Genomic DNA, 19,492 nt, shown 5'->3' on the forward strand with positions numbered 1-19,492 from the left:
AATGCACACTCTCTAATCCAGGCAGCATCCTGGTAAGTCTCCTCTGCACCCTCTCCAATGCCTCCACATCCTTCCTATAATGAGATGACCAAAACTGGACACAGTACTCTAAATGTGGTCTAACCAGAGTTCTGTAAAGCTGCATCATTACTTTGCAGCTCTTAAACTCGATCCCACGACTTATGAAAGCTAACATCCCATAAGCTTTCTTAACTACCCTATCCACCTGTGTGGCGACTTTCAGTGATCTGTGGATATGAACCCCCAGATCCCTCTGCTCCTCCATACTGCCCAGAATCCTGCCAGTTACCTTGTACTCCACCTTGGAGTTAGTCCTTCCAAAGTGTACCACCTCACACTTCTCCGGATTGAACTCCACCTGCCACTTGTCAGCCCAGCTCTGCATCCTTTGAATATCCCTCTGTAAGCTTTGACAGCCCTCCACACTATCCACAGCACCACTGATCTTTGTGTCATCTGCAAACTTGCTAACCCACCCTTCCACCCCCTCATCTAAGTCAATAATAAATATCACAAAAAGTAGAGGTCCCAGAACCGACCTGAAAGTTTCTAAGCCCATTATTCCAGCATTGCATTTTGACGCTTTCAGGTTAACCATAAAGGCCAATGTCTTTATGTTAAAAGGAAAACATCCATTGAAAGTGCCAAATACTTAACAGAAATCTTGAAAATTATGATGGTGCTTGATAGGGTGAATATGGTCTCTGCATGTGGTGGAATCCAAAGATATGGGCCACTAGGGTTACTAAGTCCACTAAGAAACTTAGGGAAAACTTCTACCCAGAGAGTGGTTAGAATGTGGAACTCACTATCACAAGAAAGAGTTGTAGTATTTTGTATGGATACACTTAAAGAAAAGCTATGTCAGTACATGATGGTGAGAGAAATAAACTGAATGTGTCTATTCAGGAGGCTTTTTTGAAGAATACCAGCTAGGTGTGCTTCTTGCTAGTGATTCAATGTCATCCTGTGAAGCTGAGGCTCAAGACTGAACCTTGCCTCCTATGTTAGATCCAAGTGGGAGTTTTCTTTTTCAGACCCTGTTGTCTGGTGGTGGAGGTCTGAATATTAGAACAAAAAAGTGTGTATGCTTAAGGCAACTTAACAATCTGTATAAAGAGAGCAGTTCCTACCTTTTCAGTGGAATCAATGTCCAGGAAGCATTGTTCAACCCAGCAATCTCCACTGAAGCATTATGTTGACTCATTGTTTTATTCTTTGACCAGCTTTGCCACTGACCCTCATATAAATTTGTCCTATATATATATTCATTCATTCAAGGGATGCAGTCTTCACAGGATGAGCCAGCATTTAACTGCCCATCACTGGTTGCCCTGGTGGTGAGCCGGTTCTTGAACCAGTGCAGTTCTTGAAGTGTGGATATTCTCTCAGTGCTGTTAGGAAGGGAGTTCCAGGGCTTTGACCCAGCGACAGATGGATAGATTCTGTATATCAGGATTCTGAAGAACTTGTGCTTAACATTTAGAGGCTTGTATTAATCTAAGATGCAGATTTATAAATGATTTTTATCTCTAATGTTGCAGTCCACAAAGAGAAGTTTGCAGTAAAAATAGTTTAGGAAAGGGTCTCAGAGCTCACAAGGCATTTTCATTAGTTTTGACATGTAATTTTCTGCATTTAATAGGATTTTTGAGATTGCTGTCATTCTGAGTATTTTCTTAATAAGCAAAATGTATCAACACACCAACCTAACTCCTTGCATTTCAAAATGTAATAATTTTAGAAGGACAGTGACAGGATTTGTCACATATCTAGCTAATGTATTCACACTAGAGATGTTAATCTTTCTTTTAAAATTGGGTCAGTAACTAGGATTTTGAAGTAGATAAATCTTCTGCAGAATTAGCAAGCTCACCCTGAAAATTCATTTTATGCGAAGTAAGCTTTTTAAATTTTCTTTTTTAGCAGTGTATTAATATATAGTTTGTGGCAAGCTTTAAGTGGGCCCATTATAACATGCATATATAGGAGAGATGGTTTTCAGTAGGATGGTTAGTAAATGTATGGAAGGGACCAAAGAATGAAAAGGTACAAGAGATTTTGTTTTCACTGCAACTGGTGTGTTATGATTTGGAATGAACTGCCTGAAAGGGTGGTGAAAACAGGTCCTTAGTAGTAATTTTCTGAAGGAAAATGGACAAATTCTTCAAAAGGAAACTGTTATTGGGAAAGAGTAGAAGAATGCGATTAATTGGATATCTCTTTCAGAGACATCACTAATGCAAGTAGACAGCTGTATCCCTGTGTTGCAACTTTTATAACTGGTACTTAAAAGCCACCAATTAATTTAAACATTTTTCACCTCATGGTTGCAATTTGCAATAGAAAATTAGAATCTGGTTCCAGTCCCACTTGCCAGTGTAACTGGTTCCAGTGAGCTTCAAACCCCACCTTTCAAGTTGTTTGTTAATCGGTAATCTCCAGTGTTTGTGATATTGTTGTAAAAACTGCAGTATTGGTCAAAAAGCACTTTGTAATATATGCTGATTCTCAGAATGACTCAGTGTCATTTGCAAAGGCTGGTGTTTATTGTCAGTCCTGGATGCCCTTGAGAAAGGTGTGGTGAGCCACTGCTATGGACCATTGCAGTTCTGTGTGATGAAGGTACACTCGCAATATAGAATTGGTTTTGGTTGGTCAATGCAGAAGGAATTTCTGTAGATTTTTCTTCTTAATGTTAGTGCATCGAGAAAGGACCAAGACTCAGTCGTGAAGTACATGAACTCTCAGGGCATTGTAGCCAAGTTGGGCTGCACACCATTTTATATTGCAAAATGTTGTGATTCTGTTATTTCAAGATATTTTTGGAACCACCTTTGGAAGGACTTTCATTAAATAAGTGCAATAATTGCACGTGGTTGCTCTGATCTGGAATTTGGAAGAAGGAGGTTTCATTGACAGGTAAATTGTTTCTCCTAGCAGGAGAGTTTGGAATTCAGAATCATCTTCTTAGGATAAGGGATTTAACCATTTAGGACTGGGATGAGGAAATCTCTTTACTCAGGGTCGTGAATCTTAAAAATTCTCCAGCTCAAGATGGTGGATTCTTAATTCATTGAACACATTCCGGACAAAGTCTGAGGTGTTGAGCATTAAGGAATGAAGTATTAATGGGATACGGTGGGCTAGTGAAATTGAGGTAGAGATTTAGTCATGATTTTACTGAACGAGCAGCTGGTGTACTCTTATTTCTGCACCCTTTGAAATAGTTTGCAATGACCAGCTGAAGATGACAATGCAGGAAACAGAGGAAAAAAATTTGTCAGTAGGTGTTCTGGGACTACTTGAAAATGGAGAAAAATACATTGAGGAATGAATGACCTTCATTTCCCTCAAAATATAAATGGATTTTATTCTAACCTGGGTGTCCCCTGCTGCAAATATTAATAATTGTCAGCTTGTTAATTTAGTCACACTTGGATGTACATACAGTTCCCTGCCTGACATGATTGTTCTGGGATTTTCAGGAATTAAATGTTGATCTCTTGGGCACTGTTTCAGGAACTGATAAAAAAAATTTAAAAATTAGGATTTTTGCCCCTTAGTTTGAACATATTTGTTAGTTAAACAAATACAGAGGAGCCGGCTTGGCAAGTTTTGGCCAACCCAGTATTGGGATCTGTTCAATTTCCAATTGGCAGTAGGGAAGTGGAGCTTTGTGAATGAAGATGAAGATGGAGGTGATAGGTGACGAATGTCGAGTGTGTAGAGGAAGCATGATTTTATAACGTTATCGCCATAAGATTGGCTGCATGAATCCTTCTCGGCAACTGTTCATGCATGCCCTCCAATAAGAAAATAATAGTAGAGATGAGAGTCACCCATTCAATAGGATCCTGGCTGATCTGACATTCCTCAAGTCTGTCTCCTGCCGTTTCCCCATAACCCTCAATTCGCTCACTGATGAGGAACCTATCTGTTTCAGCCTTAAAAAATACCCATGGACTTTGACCCACCCCCCTCCTCAGCTCTCTATGGCAAGGAGTTCCAAAGACGCTCAACCCTCAGAAGTTGTTCTTCCTCGTCAGGGTCCTATTCTGAGACAATGTCCTCTGGACTCTCCCCATGAAAGGAAACTTCATTTCAGTATCTACTCTGTCTAGACTCCTAAGAATCTTGCATCGTGATATAAGGTCACCTCTCATTCTTCTAAACTTGAATGAGTAGTATCCTGACCTGTTTTAACCTTGTAGGACAACCCTCTGTAGCAAGGATCATCCTCATAAACCTCTTATAAAATAATACCATTCTTAAAATGGGGGAACCAAAATTGTTCACAGTTCTCCTAGATGTAGTCTCTGCAAATTGGCAGTTAGTGTGTATCAAAGTGATTGATAGGATGGAGGCTGAATTTCTCAGTCAACTTAGTGCCCTTCACATCTTGTTTTCAGCATCAATTCCATGAGTGTTCAGAGCAAGAGGGAAACTCATGGCCAATACTTATTGGATACAGGAAGGTTCATGGTGGATATCCGTCAGATATACCAGGAGTACTTTGGAATGTCAAGGCATAAACTTCTAAGAAGTAATTGTGGTAGAGGAAAGCCTGAGTCATTTCACGGACCACAGAGAGAAGGGTAAAGGTAGAGATTCATGAAAAGTGATGCAGTGGAGACTGCCAAACAGATGGAAATGCCTCATGGAGCTAAGAGGTGAAGAAAGATTGAGAAAGCTGATGTATAGAAAGGAGAAGGTAGCAGGACAGAAATAAATGGTCCTCTGGCTACACAGGAATTTTTATGGGCATACTGTGTGAGCAGTAACAGTTATGTTGAGAGAACAGGTTTGTTATAGGACATTTCTCACACTCAAGTATCATTTTGTTTTGCTGCAAGTTTATAGAGTGAAATAGTGTGAACTATGCAAGACAGAATTTAACCATTCAAGCCATTGTGTTCGTGCAGTTTCAAGAAAGAATTATTCCTGCCACCTACCTCTCTGCCTTTTTCTACAATCCCTACCCCCAGCCCTGCAAATTTTACTGTTTTGAGTATTTTTTTTTCATTTTTTTTAAATCACTATTGAATTGGCCTCCTCCATCCTTGGAAGACCACGCATTCCAGATCATAGCTTGCAATGTAAGATTAAAAACTCTCGTTAGTTTCATTTCTAGACTCTCTGCCAGTTAAGTATGTTTCCACTGGCTCTCGATCTTCCTGCTATTAAAAAAATAGTCACCTCAATATCTGTGTCAAAAATGGGGTTCTTTCTTTCACATTTTGCAGATGGGGAAATTAACAGCAAACCTGTCCAGAACAGTACACTAAAGAATGGTCATACAGTCCCTGTGGGTGAGTTGTCCACCTCAAAGGAGCCAGAAGCAGCAGCTTGAGCTGAAAAAAGATCAAGCGTTTCAAAACCTCCACAGGATGGTGAGGAAAAAATTAGCTCTGTTGAAGAACCTCAAAAAACGAAAGGTAAGAAATCAAAACCGTGAAAAGGGACTGTTTTTTTTAAATTACAAGGCATTAAGCTTTTTCTGGTTGGTCACTTATGAAAACACCTTTTGTTACTGTTTTATATATGACGTATAGGAAGATGACCGAGAATAACATTCTCTTATTTATAGTATAAATGACATGCAGTACTTGAAATTAATTTTTAGAAGTAACCAGTTTTTTTACTAGTAAATCAGCTCAAAAAGGCAGGACACTGACCTATTCTCACCCACAGACATCTTTCCAAACTTTATGACTATAAACTTGGAACTAGGTAAATATATTTTGAGTTTGGTTCAGTGCTTGTATAGATGAACAACAGTAGTGTAATCTGATTTAGAAAGCTAAAAACCATTCCAGGAGTGCAATTAATTTCTGCTAACACATTTTTTCAGATTCTTCAATGTGTTTCATTCCGAAGTAGGATCCTGTTTGACTTAAAGATGCAAAACATGTTTTGTATGGCCAGCTTTCTCTTTTGTTCTGTACCACTTGCAAAACCTTTTTGGTTGATTTACCAAACTGAAAACGTTGGGCTTGAACTAAGTGAGTTCTGTAAATTTACTACGTTCCTCAGGATCTTGCTTACTGACCAACATGGTTTTCCCTTTCAAACTGTTGAATAATACCCTGAATTTCTGCTTGGATATTGGGAAGGTATCCTAAATTGTACTTAAATTTTGTGGGTTTTGGCCTGTGGAGTGGGTGGATAGAGGGGAAGATACTTGTCATTTGCAGAAGAAAGTAGTTCTGGTTTAAAAATAAATCAATGTAATCCTTCCCACCCCCCCCCTCCCCCCGCCCCCAACCACCAAAAATAAAAGAAGGGTAAAAGTCAATGAAACAAGGTTATTGTAGACAGGTCCAGTTAAAGAACTGAGCATGTCCCCTAAAAGGGATATCATAGTGGCTTTATAAATCAGTTTTTTGTTCCAGTGTTGTAGTTCAAAAGATTGAGAGCGAAGTGCCATCTAATCCTTTTTTCCATATATACATGTCTGTTTTTTAGTGAAAACCATTCTTTTCTAAGTACATTGACAGTGCACAACTGCTAAGTTTATATTTGTGTTTTTATGTGCTTGTCATTCTCACGTGCTTGCATTGCTTTGCCTGATGTACGTCTACTTTCAATGTTATTACCCAGCAGAGGCTGTGGAGAGACGACCATTGTCAGAAATGGAGCCCATTCGTGAGCAGAAACAGGCTTTGCTTCCTCCCAAAAGACCTATGTCAGCTCCCACTCTGGAAGCAGGCGAGGGGCAGGTGAAAGATTCTGGAGCCAATGTGACTAACGCCAAGGATATCTCCCCCATTATCTCCTCTTTCTCTACTTCATGTTCTGTCACTACCTCCAGTACCACTGAATCTTTGGCCGCCACTACAGATACTACCACCACTGTTTCAAGCGCAGCTGTCACCTCGACTACCACGGCCCCTGCTAAGCAACCTCCCATCCCACCTCCAAAACCTAACCGGAATAGCAATCCTTTATTTGGTGAGTCATGGCATGCAACTGCATGGCACACTTTGTATTAAAAGCTGAAGGTAGAATTTAATGCTGAAATAGAAAGGCATTATAAATGTCATTTACCTCTTTACTGATTTGCGAATGTAAGAAGACAATTTGCCAAGAGTTTATTGGAAGCTAAATTTATGATCAGTTTGTCTGAATGATACACTCTGCTGATCACTGAAGATGAGGCAATGGATTATTTTATCTCTTTAGAATGAAATTGGATCTCTGCTTTGACATTAATGAAGGGGGAGACTTGACTGAGATTATTTGACTACTGCTGAGCACAGTGGACATGTTCTCTTGAAAGATTGGAATGAATAAACAGGATTAATTCTTTCAAGAAAAGGCAGAATTCTAATTGATTTGGTACATGTGGGTTCAATAAAAATTCTCTGAACAGCAGTTCTTCAGAATTTGATGTGACTATATATTTTATAATTGATTCAAATGCATGTTGTCCGCCTTGTCAATCTGGTATTTTGGATATTGGCTGAGTGAAAAAGAAGCCTTTATAGTTTTATTATCCAAACTCTTGAGTGCCAGGAGAAAATAACTGAACGTCAAATGATGAGAGCATTTGTTTTAGAAAATTGAACATTTATTTTAACTTTGAAATAGGTTTGAAAAGTTAGGACAGGATTGTGAGAGTTTAGGAATTCAATGATGATTCCGATTAATTCTAATTGAGTGAAGTTCAAGGATGAGCGCATCGAATAATGAGCTCCCTTCAATCTTTGTGTACAATGGTAAAAAAAAACCTTCAAATTTGTGAAATAACCTCTCCCTTTTGCCCTGTGTCCATATATAGCAGCATTACTCAGTTGTTCCTCTGATGTCATAAATCTGGTGTCTGCACATATCTCATGCTGGTGTAAGAGCTTGGGCCATGAAGCTGTGCTTAATTGAAGTTTAACTTGTGTTCTTTCGAGATAGTCTCAAATGTAGGAAACTGAGGAGAGGAATGCTCAACCTTATACTAAACATAATGCCCTATTTAATATTTTCATACACTGTCCACTATTGCCTGCCTTAGGATATTTTATTTTGTCCAGGTAAACATTGCAAAACTATTGCCTTGCTGTTTGTTTCACGCAGAAGGTTTTGCGATGCCCTTATCAGGACAAGGCGTGTGTTTCTAAGCAATGAATAGTACTGCATTGTTTAAAACAGGCGAGTTTTGGAACATCAACTCAATTCGCAATATTCTATTTCAGCGGAACTTAGTCACGTCATGACCCCTGGCTTAGTTTTGCCAGGTAAGCATTCGCCACCAGTGCCACACAGGAGGATAAGCTTCAACACACCTGTGACCGAGCCAAACAACACTACTCAAAATGTGTGTGAGAGCAAGGAGAGAGTACAATTACCAACGAAAGTACCGACATCAGTGCACGCACCCGTGTCATCACCATCATTGCCTTCACGCCCACCTTCTGCTCCAGAACCTGCTCCTCGACAGTCCCTCCCACCGAGACCAACAGTCAAAGCTACTCCACCCGCACTGACATTCTGTCACACCACTGTACAGCGTGAGAAAGAACCAGATCAGCAGCCTCATTCGTCGTCTGATGACAACTCTGACTCCGAACTCCTTCCAAATCGTCAGTCCCAAGTTCCCTTGCACATAATGATCCAGCAAGCACTCTGTAGCCCTCGACCGGTCATCACGGCAGCTGATGCTTCAAATACAGCAAAGTCGCAGCTTTTTGAGACTGCCATAGAAGATGCTAATAAGAACAGAGGATTGCAAGTCACCTTGGAAAAGTTAAAATGGTGAGTGTGGATTTTTGTTCAATAAGTGTTCTCAGTTTTAATGTTCTGTTCCTCAAGGTGAGAAGGAGGGATCTCATTGAAACCTACCGAATACTGAAAGGCCTGGATAGAGTGGACGTGAAGAGTATATTTCCATTAGTAGGAGAGTCTAGGATCCGAGTGCACAGCCTCAGAATAAAGGGACGTCCCTTTAAAACTAAGATGAGGAATTTCTTCAGCCAGAGGGTGGTGAATCTGTAGAAGGGCAGAGGAAGCCAAGTCATTGGGTGTATGTAAGGCAGAGACTGATAAGTTCTTGATTAGTAAGGGGGTTAAGGATTATGAGGAAAAGGCAGAAGAATGGGGTTTAAAAAAAAAAGTCAGCCATGATTGAATGGTGGAGCAGTCTAGATGGGCCGAATGGCCTAATTCTCCTCCTATATCTTATGGTCCAAGTGGTCCAGTAATGGAACTGTCCATTTTACATGACACTAGCCTCAACATCCCAAGTTTTGGTTCCATTGGATGCAGCAGAACAGTTTCCTATCCTCTCCCCCAAACATGAACGTATCTCAATTCCAGCCATTGTAAAGTAGCTCCAACATACCACATGACCCAATGGAGCTTTTAGCCACAATCACCATCTGAGTACTGCTGCTAACTGGTCCCAAGATCGGGTGGATCTTGTGCTGTGAGTTCATGTCCATCTGAATTAGCTTCTGGAAATAGGGCTCTGGCTTCTTCAATTAGTTGAGGAGGATTGTTGACCAGAATTCACAGATCTTTGCATAATGGCACTATTTTTAATATGAAGATACTAAATGCAAAAACCCTGATGATCTGGTGTTGCAACTTCTAAACCTGAATGTATAGCATTTGACAAATGGAAACCTAAATTGATTAAAGTGTGGAAATAGCAGATTGGCACAGCTTGTAGAGTTGCTGCCTCACAGCGCCAACGATCTGAGTTCAGTCCTGACCTGGTGCTCTTTGCATGTTCTCCTTGTGACTGTGTCAGTTTTCTTAAGGTCATAGCCCCACAGCACAGAAATAGGCACTTTAGCCCAACACATCCGTGCTGACCTTTTTGCCCATCTGCACCAATCCCAGTTGCCTGCATTTGGATCGCATGCTTCTACGCCTTATCTAATTAGATGTCTGTCTAAATGCTTAAAAGTAATAATTTTATCAAATATGAGATGTTGTGGTTTCCTTCCATATCCCAGAGATGTGCACAGTGGAAGGTTAATATGCCATTCTAAATTGCCTCAAATGTAATCGTAAGTGGGAGAATCTGGGGGAGTTGATCAGAGAATACATTATAGGGAAAATTTAGTGGTGGAATGGGATTGTTTGGCATAGACTTGATAGGTTGAAGAAACAAAGGACTGCAGATGCTGGAATCTAGATGAAAAACACGATGATGCTGGAGGAACTCAGCAGACCAGGCAGCATCTGTGGAGAAAAGCAGGCAGTCAACGTTTCAGGTCAGGACTCTTCATCAGGACTGAAGATGGGAAAAGGGGAAGCCCAATATATAGGAGGGAAAAGCAGAGCAGTGTTGGGTGGACAAAAGCGGGGAGGCGGGGTGAGCACAAGGTGGTGATAGGTAGATGCAGGTAAGAGATAGTGATAGGCAGGTGCGGGGGAGGAGGGGAGAGCAGATCCACCGGGGGATGGGTCAAAGGTAAGGAGAGAGAGGGGGGATAAAGCTAGGAAAGGGAAGAAGAGAAGCAGCATGGTGGGGGGGGGGGGGGTGGTGAAGGGGGGCTGGAATTACCTGAAGTGGGAGAATTCAATGTTCATGCCGTTAGGCTGCAAGGTTTCAAGACGGAAAATGAGGTGCTGTTCCTCCAGTTTGCACTTGGAATTCTCCTGGCAGTGGAGGAGGCCGAGGACTGACATATCACTGATTGTGTGGGAGGGGGAGTTGAAGTGACTGGCAACAGGAAGATGCAGATCGCAGTTACTAAAGCTATGGAAGAGTTGGAGAGCGTGTGATGTGTCACGGGCGTAGGTGGGAAGGGATTGGACCAAGGGGACAGGATAGTGTCCAGGTACAAGGATACAAGCTCCGTGGGGCAAGAGCATGTGGAGACAACAGGTCTGCCGGGACAGTCCTCCTTGTGGATTTTGGGGAGGAGATAGAAACAGGCAGGTTGAATGTCTGCCTCGTGTGTTGTAAGGGAATATAGAAATATGGATTTTAAGTACAGTCAGATTTTTTTTTAAAGTTAGGTGGAAAGGAAATGATGTTTGAGGAAGGGGTGAAGTCCAAGCACTAGCATTGAATGAATTGGCCAGCTGGCCTGCTTCAATGCGATACGTTATTGGTAATTATTCTTCTTGTGTTGAATTTCATCAGATCTGTCTCTGTCAATCTACTAATCTGTTGAGTCTTCATGATAGTTAATTCTGTTGATGTTGAGGCTGGTGTACTACTTCCCATGTATGGCACTTGTCATGCCTTTCATTAACTAGCTAACCTTCTGTATTGTAACCTGATCGCCAGCCCCTCTGATGATGAGAACACTGAGGATGAAGAGGAGGAGGAACAGACAGAACAAAGGTTCGAGAAGCAGGATGATCCAGCATTAGTTTCAACGGTCATTATCATTCCAGAGCTCGTGAGACAGGATGAAGACACAAGTGATTCTGATGATGATGGTCCAGTACTATACAGGGATGACAATGATGAGGATGAGGAAGATGATCAGCCCAGTATGTATTTAATTCACTGACTTAAATTTTATGCATGCAAACAAAAAAGTTGATCAACTTGAGCAAGCATTGAAAAGTAGGAAGTGTCAAATTAGTGCTGAAACCTAGACCAACTGGCCATAACTCTAGCTGAATGAGTGAAATGTGCCCTTTCGCAGATTTAATGTGCCTTGCCTGAAATAATGATCTGGATAATTTTTTATATTTTGGTAAGTGGATTGTTTCCACGAAATAGCAAAGGATCGTACATAAGAAAGTAGCTATTTCTTCTGAGCAATAGTCCACATATCTTGTCGTCTTAAACATCCTCTGTCAAAACTGTGTAGATTCGTTGGCCAGTAAGGTAAAGCGAAAAGATACCTTAGCTCTCAAACTGAGCAACAGACCTACAAAACAGGAACTTATAGAGAAGAACATACTACCTCGCCAATCTGATCAGGAGAGGCTTGAGATTCGACAGCAGATTGGAACAGCTCTCATCAGGTAGGGAGTCGTCTGAATGGAATGGATAGTAGGTACCTCAGTCCTATAGAGAACACTGCTTTTCCTGTTCACATTGTTTACTTGCTCATCATGTTGTCTGACGGTGATAGAATGGATATTAAGGTACTGAGTGAGCTTTATTATCATTGAGGCTTAGTGGGTAGCACTTCTGCCTTTGAGTTAAAATTTTGGTTCAAGCCCCATTCCAGCACTCACTCTATAGGTTAACACTTCCCATGCAGTACTGAGGGAGTGCTGCATCATTGGAAATACTGCCATTTGGAAGTAAAAGCCCTGTTAGTTCCCAGATAGGTGTAAAAGATCCCAGGGATATTTGGAAAAGAACTTGGGTACAGGATGTGTCTCAACCAATATTTATCTCCTAACCAGCAACACTAAAAATAAATAGCTTATCTATTATCATGCTCTTTGGAGAAGCTTGCTGTGCATAAATAGACTATCCTTGCATGACAAAGGTGGCTGAACTTGTTATTTCATTGGCTGTAAAGTGCTTTAGAATGTCCTGAGACAGGCAAAACTACCCTATAAATTCAAGTCTTATTTTTTTCAATGTGGATTGTGAACGACTTTCAAGACTTGGGCGTTGGTAGTCTTATTAGTAGTACACTGTTTCCCACATTGGTACATGTGCCTCCAAATATTTGACGGTTCCCACATTTAAATAGTATGGTTCTTGGAACAACAGGTGTGACTGTGTTTTGCCAGCTGCCAGCAACTGGTTAACGGCTCAGCAATATCCCTGCACCATTTGTACACCAAGCAGCAGGAGAGTGATCCATTTTGCAACATGCCAACACTCCAAAGCAGTTCAGAATGTGTCATACAAACCAGTATTTGCACACACTCTCGCATCCCTTTCAATACCACACGGCCTCCAGGAAGATAAGTGCAGGACAGGAAAGAATGAAATTCAGAGGTGTATGTATCCCAGACGTAAAGGAATACTTAATGAGGTATCATAGCCACACATACCCATAAGCTTCGAGTACAGTTCTCCGGTTGTACTGAATTAGTTGATCTCGGTACAGGTAGATGTTTGACATGCTACTATTGGATGTTATGCACAGTTTTTAAAAGGGGGACAGATTGAGCATTTGATCCACTTAGTGTGACGTGTTCAATCTTAAGGCACTGCTATTGCTTTTTAAAACTGAGCCAACTGTGGACAGACCTGACACAAGTAATAATTTATCCTCCACTTCATCAGGCGTCTGAGTCAAAGGCCAACTGCGGAAGAACTGGAGCAAAGAAATATCCTTAAAAGTTAGTATATTTTCTATTCTTCTATCTCCAGATGCTAATTTAGTTCAAACTGTAATGGGAAGCTGTGATTTTAATCATTACTGGTTATTTAACTTTTTAAGCATCCTGGTGCTTGTGGAGAAATGGGGATAAATAGAAACTCTATGAAATTACAACTTGGGATACTTGTCTGGGATTGTGACTGAATGTTACTTTCATCAACATGATATCCTTGGGGATAGCCTTGTAAAAGTTCCCCAAATTCAGGGCCACTGTGTCCCCCATTTTCTTTTCATAAAATCTGTTTGAAATGTCTTCTTGCCTGAGAGTCATGCTTTTGATTGTTGCAGAGTTGCTGTTATTTTTAAAGCAGGATTGCTGTGGTGCCATCACTAAAATAATTTTCTGAGTACTGATTGGGTGAGGCAGATCCGCTGTTTTATTACCTCTGCAGCTTCCTGATCATGGATGGTACTCAGTTTTCGAATTGGTTCTCATACACTGGTTCAGTTAGTAAACGGGTGATTGCTCCTTCACATGCTCATCTGCCTATCTGTGTTGATAATGTCTCGATGAGAATTGCACTGCTGCAGGGAAAGGGATATGGTGGCGTTGAGCATGGGAAGAGCTAGTTTGGGAACAGGAAGGCAAGAGGATGATTCTTGAAAACAATCAGAAAGGTGTAGGGAGTGGGGGAGAATTGGGTGAAGAAGACAGTTGCGATTAAACCTGGTAAAAAAAACTCTATGGATTTATGTGGCTAGCACTCAGGGTAATATGTTTATGAAACTGTTGATTGTGTAATTCCGTGTGCTGCATATGATGTTGACTCTTCTGATCTCAGCTTGAGTAATGGAACAGATGAAGTAATTCCTTTATTACCTCTACAGATAAAGATGAAGAACAACAGCAGGCAGAAAAACGGGAAATCAAGAGACGGCTCACTAGAAAGGTACCAGACTATAAAATGGGTAGTTTGTCGGATGAAGGTCTGCATTAAGAAAAAAATGAACTGTAATTATATTGGTACTATGACACCTCAACTTGAGTTTGTGGCTTTTTTAACTAAAATTAGGTATATAACCAAACCTAGAACCTTTTTGTACTTATGCTTCCATAACAGGTCTTGGAATCAATGTGAGCCTGGGAATGGGAACAGTCAAATTTTCCCAGAGTTTTGAAAGAAGCAGCTGTGGAGAGAGTGAATCTCTGATTATCATGTACCAAAATTCTATCGATCCTGTAATGGGTCTTAGAGATCAGAGGGGAGCAAATGTGACCCCACTATCCAAGAAAGAAGGGAGAGAGAAAATGAACTATTGACTTGTTAGCCTGCTGTCAATGATTGGAAAAATGCTGGCAACTATAATAAAGGATGTGTGATGTTAAGGTGCCAAGAAATAATAATATGACTCAGCAGAGTCAGCATAGATTTATGAAAGGTAATTAATGTTTGATTAATCTATTGGAGTTGATAAGAATGAACCACTAAGTGTTGTTTTCTTGAATTTTCAGAAGGTTTTCAATAAGGTGTCATAAAGGAGGTTGCTGAACATGGAGCACGTGGAATTTGGAGTATTGTACTAACTAACATGGATTAAGAGTTGATTAACAAATAGAAAGCAAAGGATAGGAATAAATGTGTCCTGCTGAGGCTTGTTGGCTGTGACTTGTGGGATAACACAGGGATCCATGCCTGAATCCCAGCTACTCTGTCCATATCAACAAGGGACTAGGTGTAATATTTCTAAGTTTGCTGATGACACAAAACTAAGTGTGAACATGAGTAGTGATGAGGCTTCAGAGGAATCTAGACAAAGTGGGTGGAAACATGGTAGAAGGAATACAAGATAGAAAAATGTGAGATTGTCCATTATGATAGAAAAATGTGAGGTTATCCATTATGGTAGAAAAATCATGAATGAGCAGTTTGTTTTTAAATGGTGAGAGATTGGAAGATGTTGATGCTCAAAGGGAACTGGTGCCCTTGTAGACAAGTTATTGAAAGCTGACAGTCTGGTACAGCAGGCAGTTAGAAAGGCAGATGGTATGTTGTCCTTTACTCTTGTATTCAAATCCTTTTGCAATGAGGATGGCTTCTAATAGTTTTATACATGGCCTTGAAGAGAATACACTTGGTGAATTGTGTACATTTCTGGCCTCCTTACCTAAAAGGAACACATAGTTGCAATGGGGGAGTGCAGCAAAGATTCACCTGGCTGCTTCCTAATATGGTGGATCTATTATGAGGAGAGATTCAGTAAACTAGACCCTTATTCTTTCGAGTTTAGAAAATTAAGAGGTGGCCTCATTGAAATGTACAATATTCTCAGGGGCCTCAATAGGGTAAATGCAGGGATAATGTTTTCCCTGGCCAAGGAGTGTAGAACTAAGGATCACAGTATCAAAATTAGGGGTGGGCAATTTAGAACTGAGAGGAGACGTTTCTTCCCTCAAAGGATGGTAAATCTTTGAAAATCTTTGCACCAGAAGGCTGTAGAGGTTCATTTATTGGCTGCATTCAGTGCAGAGATTATAGATTTCTGGATATTAAAGGAATAAGGGATATAGACATAGGGCAAGAAAATGCTGTTGAGGTAGATCACCCATTGTCACTGAATATTGGAGCAGGCTCAAAGGTCCAAATAGTCTAGTCCTATTTGTATTTCTCTTGTGCTGTCCATGATCTCAGGGTGCACAGAGGTGACTCTTCCCATTCCTTCTGTCTGCATTTCTAAAATGGTTTATTTGTTCTTTTTCCCAGTTTAAGAATTCTAGAATGTGGTACATTGGCAAATATTGTATGATACAAAAGTTCTTTTGATTACTACTATGAGCCTTCATGGCGAGTATATTGTTCACTGTTTTGTGACTATATTCTCTGATTATCAGCTCAGTGAAAGACCCACAGTGGCAGAACTCCAGGCAAGAAAAATCCTGCGGTTCCATGAATACGTTGAAGTAACGGATGCCCATGACTATGATCGACGTGCGGATAAGCCATGGACAAAACTGACACCAGCAGATAAGGTAGTGAAAATGCTGTCGTTAGCTGTAATGTTGTCTTTGTAAATTTGACTGCTTTCGTACAACATGAGCTTGGATTGGCATTAATTCTTGCATTTAGAATTGGTGCGAATTGTAACAAATCTTGTTGGGACTGTGCTTCAATTCATACTTATGCATTTGAAATAAATTTCTCTGATTGACTATTTAGGATAATAGAATATGTGCACAACACGAAATACAAACATCCTTATGTTTGTGAGTAACTCATTGAAAATGCATTATTTTCTTAAGAACTATTTGTAGTTTTCCTACAATCTGCCCAGTTTGGGGTATTTGGCTTTCTCGTATGCAAAGTTGGTACTTAGACACCCACGTTACAGTGGGGGCGGTTGGGTTCTTATAAAACAGGCTATATCACGATTTTCCGTAATGCCAAATATTGGCAATTTGTTGTTGCTTTCGCAGTTTGTGTCTGTTTAGTTTATTTTTTTCTGTCACATAAAAAAATGATTTTTTTATTCCGTGTCTCAAATTCTATGGTAGTGATTTGTGAAATTCGTAAGTGTGAATTTCTGTTACGTGAACTGCCGTAACGTGGGAGTACATTGAACACAAACCCCAACCCCCAACAAAGATCTTTTCACAGGCTGCAAAGAATATTTTTATTGCTTTCCAGCATTTGGCATTCTTCTGGGGTCAGGCCAGCCTTGGTACTGAGATTAGGGGATGTCAAAGGTGCTTAGTACTTAACGATCAGATCTCTTCCACAATCCAACAATCCCCATTATTAACACCTTTTGCAGACGTGTTGGCATCTCACTCTCTCTTTTGATGTTCCTTTCCCATCTTTCCATTTCCAGCCTCTGGGGTCCCATGTGATAACCACCATTTATCCACTTTATTATTCCTCACTGGTGCATCCACTGAACTGATGAAAATATTTCAATAACACACATTCAAGGCCAGAGGTCTGTTTGCAATGTTTAGCATCAGGATGTGAAGTGTGATTGATTGCAGGTCTGTCGCTGGTGGTGTAGGAGCTCTGAGTTAAGAGTGTCATCTGACAAGTGTTAAAGTGAAATTAATGTTATCTCATGGGTATCAATACACCAAGCACTTCCAATATCATTAATAGTCCTTAGTTTTCTCAACAAGAGGGGGAAAGAGGTCCAGTCTTCAGAGTTCTGAAAGTCCTTAGATCACAAGTGCTCAGTAGCTACGTAACATTAAAGAAACAGGCAGTCAGCATACTAATTGCCTGCAAGTCTCCTCTCACCCTTTTCCTCTCAGCTTGACAAGAAATACTTCTACCCTTTTCTTCCACATGCTTATTCAACTCGGTTTTAAATGAACCTGTTGATTGTTAAAGCTGTTATTTGCAGCTTCAACTTCTATATTCCAATTGCTCACTGAAGAAATGTCTTCTAAATCCTAATTTGAATTATCAGTAGCTATTTCATATTCATGGGCACTAGTTTTTAATCTTCCCACAAGTGGAAACATTTATCCTACCAAATACCTTCAACACTTTTATTCAGATGAAATCATTCTTTAGGCATATGTTTGTAATGAATTGGCTTCCACATTTTGTTTGAGTCAGGAAATTGTCCCATTGTTTCTTTAAGCTGGTCTAAACTCCTGTGTATGGATGATATGTGCCCCTCAAAAACAAAACAAAATGGATCACACCGGTAGGTACCTTTCCATACAGAAGTCGGCTGCTAGCCTGATGGTGATCTTAGCGAGCGCTACATTAGCAATGCCAGCATGGTACAGAAGATACTTTTGACAGAATAGTTGTGCATCCTTTTTTTTGATGCAATGATTTAGAATAAAATAAAGATTTACTTCAAAAGCTTTCTCTTGTGGTTCCACCCTTACAGGCAGCAATACGCAAAGAACTAAACGAATTCAAAAGTACAGAGATGGAGGTGCATGAAGAAAGCAGAATGTATACAAGGTAAATTCAGCTTTTTACTCAAAGGAACAAACACGTAGAAAGTATCAGTTCACTTTCTAAATCTTGTACCCAATTAGCGTTAAACATTTAGGGTTGAAATGATTTCTAATTTGGTGTCCATTTTGCTGGCATTAGTGTGCTGCAATTTGCCTTTGTTCTTCTAAGGCAATAAAGAGGGAATCAGCTACTTTCTCCACTTCTGAATGTTGACTTGTGCTGCAACTCCGTTCTGTGTGCACGGATGCTGTGGGTAAGATCAGCAAGGATGTGAGTGGGCCACTTACATCCTCACAACCCTTCACCATTCATTTAGATCGCAACTGGCCTGCAGTTTGGCTCGTGTAACTACTTCGAATCCACGTCATGTGACATTCCTGGCAAAAATCTATCAAACTCAGCCTTCAAAGTTCAATTGCTCAATATTCGCAGTCTTTGAAGATAGAGTGTGCACATCTTTGGGATAAGGGGGGGAACCAGAGCACCTGAAGGAAATCCATGCAATCACAAGGGAGGGCAATACATGCTGTATATGTAAAGCAAGTCTGAACCCAGGTTACTGGACCTAACAGACAGCAACTCTCCTGACTGCTACATTCTGCTATCCATTGGGTGATTGATTAATCTATTAAGCCGTCAAAGTGTAGGGAGAAGCGACGAAAAGGCTTTTCACGTTTTCATGACTTTCAAGATTCCCAGCACACAATTATTTTTAAACGGGAGTCATGTTGTAATATGCAGTCTGAGGTTCCAAAGTCGGTAACAAGACCAAATCATTGTTTTTAATATTAGATTAAAAATATCATTCAGGCAACTGAGAAAATGTCTTTGCTATTCATTGAAATGCCACCATGGAATGTTTCAAAGCTACCTTGTGGGGGAGAGAGAGAGAGAGCATCAATTTAAGATCTCAGCACAAAGGTGGCATCTCTAACATTGCAATGCTCCCTCAGTGCCATGTTAGGAAATTGGTTTATCATTGTCACATACTGAGGTACAGTGGAAAAACTTGTCTTGCATGCTGTCCTTGCAGATCAATTCATTACAACAGTGTATTGAAGTAGAGCAAGGTAAAAACAATATAGTGCAAAATAAAGTGTTAAACGTTACAGAGAAAGTGCAGTGTAGGTAGCCAGTAAGGTGCAAGGTCACAATGAGTGATTGAGAAGTCAAGAGTCCACCTTATCGTGCTAGGGGACCGTCTTATAACGGCGGGATAGAAGCTGTCCTTGAGCCTGGTGGTACATGCTTTCAGGCTTTTGTATCATCTGCTTGATGGGAGGAGGGGAGAAGCGTGTCGGGGTGGCTGGT

General features: G+C 40.6%; 1 protein-coding gene across 11 annotated transcripts in view; it reads left to right on the top strand.

Moving 5' to 3' along the window:
- Nucleotides 1–19,492, top strand: part of LOC127581662 (phosphatase and actin regulator 4-like) — a 129,346-nt gene that overhangs the window by 106,793 nt on the left and 3,061 nt on the right. For 10 of the 11 annotated variants that reach the window (XM_052036246.1, XM_052036244.1, XM_052036243.1 and 7 more), the window contains 9 exons: nt 5,268–5,459; nt 6,625–6,975; nt 8,211–8,769; nt 11,261–11,469; nt 11,796–11,952; nt 13,181–13,236; nt 14,106–14,167; nt 16,108–16,245; nt 18,108–18,184. In XM_052036246.1, the coding sequence (XP_051892206.1) occupies nt 6,657–6,975; nt 8,211–8,769; nt 11,261–11,469; nt 11,796–11,952; nt 13,181–13,236; nt 14,106–14,167; nt 16,108–16,245; nt 18,108–18,184 (1,577 nt within the window). In that variant the 5' untranslated portion in view covers nt 5,268–5,459; nt 6,625–6,656. The remainder of the gene's footprint in view (nt 1–5,267; nt 5,460–6,624; nt 6,976–8,210; nt 8,770–11,260; nt 11,470–11,795; nt 11,953–13,180; nt 13,237–14,105; nt 14,168–16,107; nt 16,246–18,107; nt 18,185–19,492) is intronic. The other variant, XM_052036252.1, reaches the window with a different exon arrangement.

This window comes from Pristis pectinata, chromosome 22, assembly GCF_009764475.1.
Source record: "Pristis pectinata isolate sPriPec2 chromosome 22, sPriPec2.1.pri, whole genome shotgun sequence".
NCBI lineage: Eukaryota > Metazoa > Chordata > Chondrichthyes > Rhinopristiformes > Pristidae > Pristis > Pristis pectinata.